This window comes from Teleopsis dalmanni, chromosome 1, assembly GCF_002237135.1.
Source record: "Teleopsis dalmanni isolate 2A chromosome 1, ASM223713v2, whole genome shotgun sequence".
Taxonomy (NCBI): domain Eukaryota; kingdom Metazoa; phylum Arthropoda; class Insecta; order Diptera; family Diopsidae; genus Teleopsis; species Teleopsis dalmanni.
This window is the reverse complement of record NC_051846.1, coordinates 231984351-231988279: the sequence shown is the minus strand read 5'-3', so window position 1 is coordinate 231988279 and position 3929 is coordinate 231984351. Positions and strand designations below refer to the sequence as shown.

Below are 3929 nucleotides of genomic sequence, written 5' to 3'. Positions count from 1 at the left end.
CGAAACAGAAGAAGAACCGTAAATCGTGCAGCTTCGCAATTGTGTACTGCTTTGGGCATTAATCTCAAACAAAAAGTAAAAATCGCTGATTCAGTAAAATTAGTTCAAATAAATAATAAGTACAGTACTGCTTAAGATGTAATAAGTAAAAAATATTTGAATAGATATTTTTAATATTAAAAGAACATCAATTAAGAACTCTTCATTTTTCCTTGAATTTAGTACATGGGCGATTAAGTTCGCCAGGGAAGATAGCATGTATCAAGAAATCAACCTTTAAATAATGGCGATCAAAAAGAGAAGATTATTTAAATGAAATAATTAATATCAATTCTTACCTAATTGCTAATAAAGGACATTGCAAGAAGAATCTGGTTTTACTGGTTACATACAAAAACTACCTGTGAATATGAAGCTCAATCTTTCGCTATTGAAAAATGTCTTAGGTTATCTTTTTATAATGCAATATTACTACAATCATACAATTCTTACCTAATTGCTAATAAAAGAACATTGTAACAAGAATCTAGTTTCAATGGTTACACCAAAAGACTACCTGTAAATACGAAGCCCAACCCTTTGCTATTGAAAAACGGCATGGGCTATTTTTTCATTATGAAATATTACTTCGATCATACTTTTAGGGAGGAGCAATGTCTATGATGTAAAGTCTAAAGTTAAATTTCGTTCTTTATATTTAAAGAATGGCTACGTTTATAATTTCAACTGTTGAATAAAATATCGTTCATCTTTATATTTAAGCAAATTCAACAAAAACGATTCACAATTAATTTTAAAACTCAATTTTTTTAAATTTTATTTTAAAACATCATAAAGGACATTTAATTTTATTAATGCCACAATCACAGCATTTTTATGGAAATTGAACTTTCGTTTTTAATACAAAATTTTATAGTAAATTTTCTTAAAAATATTTAATTTAAAATTAAACTCCAACATTTCAATATTAAAACTACAATTCTTAATTTTAATAATTTACGAAATATATAGAAAATATAAAAATATTTACATGCGGTTAATTTTATGAAAATTTGGCAAATTTGAATATTACAATTATTTTTTTACTAAATTAAGCGCACTCTATATATATATATACAGCCATTGTCGTTGTGATATTTGTACTACAACTCAGTCTCAGGCCAACTGATTCTCCGTCGATCTCATACATAATTCATGCGGCGCGGCATAAACCGCTTGCGTCCAGAACTATTGTTACCAAAATGGCTCAAGCTTAAGCTGAGACCAGACTCATACCCGGTCTGTGTTTGCGAACGAGTTTCAGTAATAAATGAACAAGTCGGCAAAGTAGGACAGTAACGTCGTAGTTGTTGCTTGAAAGCAGCAGTGGTGAGGGTATAGAGGATAGGATTTAAGGCAGAATTCACAGGTAGCACAAGTACTGCTAGCCAAGCATATGTTGCTGGTGAAATTTCACATCCTGAAAATGAGATTAAATTAGTGAAAAATTAAAGAAGTGAAAAAGATTTGAAAATTTGCTACCTGAAAGTGCTGCTAATTTGACTATAATAATTGGTAACCAACAAGCGCAGTCTGTGGTTACAATAATGGCGAATCTTTAAGTTTTGTGTAATTAGAAATAAAAAAAAACTTAATAAATATTACATTAAAAATTTAATAATATAACAATAATTTTACCTGGTTGCCACTACATTTTCACGTCCACTTAATGTGCTTCGCATGCAACCTCCAGAATCTTTTATAGCTTGCAACATACGCACATATGAGATCAAAATAAAAATTAATGAGCAAGTGTTAATGCATATAAATAAAATTGCAGAATATTCCCAACCCTGTGAAATATTAATTAAACTAGAGTTTATAAGAGTTTATAGAGTTTTTAAATATGATGCTCTTCAACCTTTGCGTAGGGGTCATGTATGTGCAGCGATAGACAAACGCCATTGGTGCCATAAAAATGTTGTCCAAAATAACTGAGCGGGAAGAGCGGTGCAGCAGCCAGAAAGAATGATACGCCCCATAGAAGTGTTAAACGCAAAGCAATTCTATAAACAAAAATATAGTAAAAATTATAAATATTAAATTTTCTTAAAAGTTGCTTAGTGATGTGTAAGTAGGTGAGTGGGTGAGTGGAATAGGATTCGAAAACTGTCAATCAAATGTCGCTCAAGAAGTCATTTTAGCTTTTTGTTTTGTAAATAAAACTTCAAATTGATGTTCTTTTATTTATTAAAATTTTTTGTTTTCAGATATTCATTTCTTAGAAGTTTTTTCTCAGAAATTAATTACATATTAAAAAGTTTTTGCTTTTTAAATTTTGTAAAAATTTTTATATAAGTTTTCTTTTTTGCCTGAAATAGTTATATAAAAGTTTACTCATATAATTTACCCGGTTTTTCCAATATCACGTGGTTTCAGCGGTCGCATTATTGACATCAGACGATCCCATGTCACTAGTGTCAGTAATAAAGTTGATGACTGGCAACTAAATGTACTTAAAAAACCTTTTAAATAAAGATTAAAATAATGTTACGAACTGTCAAAATATATCTGATCAAAAGTATTACCCGAAAAGGCGCACAAGTGACTTTGCCGCCAGTCTTGCTCATGTACAATATATTCGCCACGATAACTAATGTCAGTACAGGCAATTATCGTTAAGTAAACTCCCATCAGGAAATCACTGGCCGCCAAATGACGCAAGTAAAGTGAATGTTCTACGTTGCTGCGTGATTTGTAGAAGTATCGCCCAAAAAGAACTAGTAAATTACCTACAGTCGCAATAAAAGCCATCACCCATACACTATAAATTAACGAAATGTGTTTTTATTAAAAACCAAAAAGGAAAATTAATTGTTAATTGAAATAAAATCATTACTGAATTAAGGTACATTCTAGCGCTACTTGTATGTCATTTATTCTAATAAATACCATTATATTCTAATAAGTTCTGCATTGGATATATTAAATGAGACAGTTTACCAGAGATAATAGTGAAGAAATTTACAAAAAAGGTGATCCTGCAGATTGCGTCAATTATCATGGGATCAGTTTTTTAAATATCGCATATAAGGTTCTGTCAAACGTACTAAGTAAAAGATTGTAGCAAATCTTCAACCTGTTGTATTGAAAGTTTAGCTTCACACCGGGCAAATCCACCGTAGACTACAGTTCAAATCCTGAAGGAGTTCCAAGAAATCCAAATCGGCACACACTATATATTTGTCCATTTCAAACCTTTTGACATTACGACTAGAAGCAGTTTCTATGCCGATATGTCTGAATTTGGTGTCCCAGCAAAAGTTATAGAATTCGGAAGAATTGTCCGAGAAGTTTGATGCCAAACAAGGTTTCAGACAGTTTGATTCTTTGTGTAATTATTTTAAGCTAAAGTTGAAAATGATAATTCCATTTAAGTTGTAGCAGATTTAAGCTGTTCTGGTACAATATTTTTCAAAAGTGTGATGCCGACGATATTGATATCGTTAGTTTAAATACTCGCGTTGTCAGAGCACCATTTTCTAACTTAGAAAATAAGCGTCTTGGACGTTAAGAAACTTAACACGTTACTGTTGACAATTATGATTTCGAAATTTTAAAAGACTATAATTAGACTTTAATTAAAGATTCAATGTAGTATGCTTCTTGCAAATAGATTTTACTACGGGCTAAAGTAGATAATTGAGAAATACTCGTAAAGCCCACTTTCGATAAACAAAAATAACTCTGTATAAATCTCTTATCATTCCTTTCCTGCTGTATGGCAGAAGCTTGGACAATTATCAACAGTGATGAGAAGGCGTTAGGAGCATTCAAGAGAAAAATTCTTCGGAAGAATTACTCGTTGACAACAAGTATTGAATAAGATGGAATGATGAGCTGTATGAGCTATACAGCGATATTGACATAATTAGGCCCATAAAAAATCA

The 3929-nt window shown here is 31.1% G+C and overlaps 1 protein-coding gene across 1 annotated transcript; it reads right to left on the bottom strand.

The window, feature by feature from the left end:
* Positions 1 to 1122: 1122 nt before the first annotated feature.
* Positions 1123 to 2798, bottom strand: LOC119667983 (G-protein coupled receptor GRL101-like). The gene is made up of 6 exons (XM_038077339.1): positions 2568 to 2798; positions 2390 to 2504; positions 1901 to 2045; positions 1678 to 1832; positions 1522 to 1595; positions 1123 to 1459 (listed from the first exon to the last, which is right to left on the bottom strand). The coding sequence occupies exons 1-6, from the start codon at positions 2791 to 2793 to the stop codon at positions 1182 to 1184; spliced, it is 993 nt and encodes a 330-aa protein (XP_037933267.1). The 5' UTR covers positions 2794 to 2798; the 3' UTR covers positions 1123 to 1181.
* Between the last annotated feature and the right edge of the window lie 1131 nt (positions 2799 to 3929).

What these genes read in the sequence shown, in the direction of transcription:
- LOC119667983 (XM_038077339.1), bottom strand. Translation starts at nt 2,793, where the DNA reads ATGGCTTTTATTGCGACTGTAGGTAATTTACTAGTTCTTTTTGGGCGA. An exon ending in TCACTTGTGCGCCTTTTCGG is followed by an intron (nt 2,505 to 2,567) that starts GTAATACTTTTG and finishes TTTATTTAAAAG; the next exon opens with GTTTTTTAAGTACATTTAGT. An exon ending in CGTGATATTGGAAAAACCGG is followed by an intron (nt 2,046 to 2,389) that starts GTAAATTATATG and finishes TTTTGTTTATAG; the next exon opens with AATTGCTTTGCGTTTAACAC.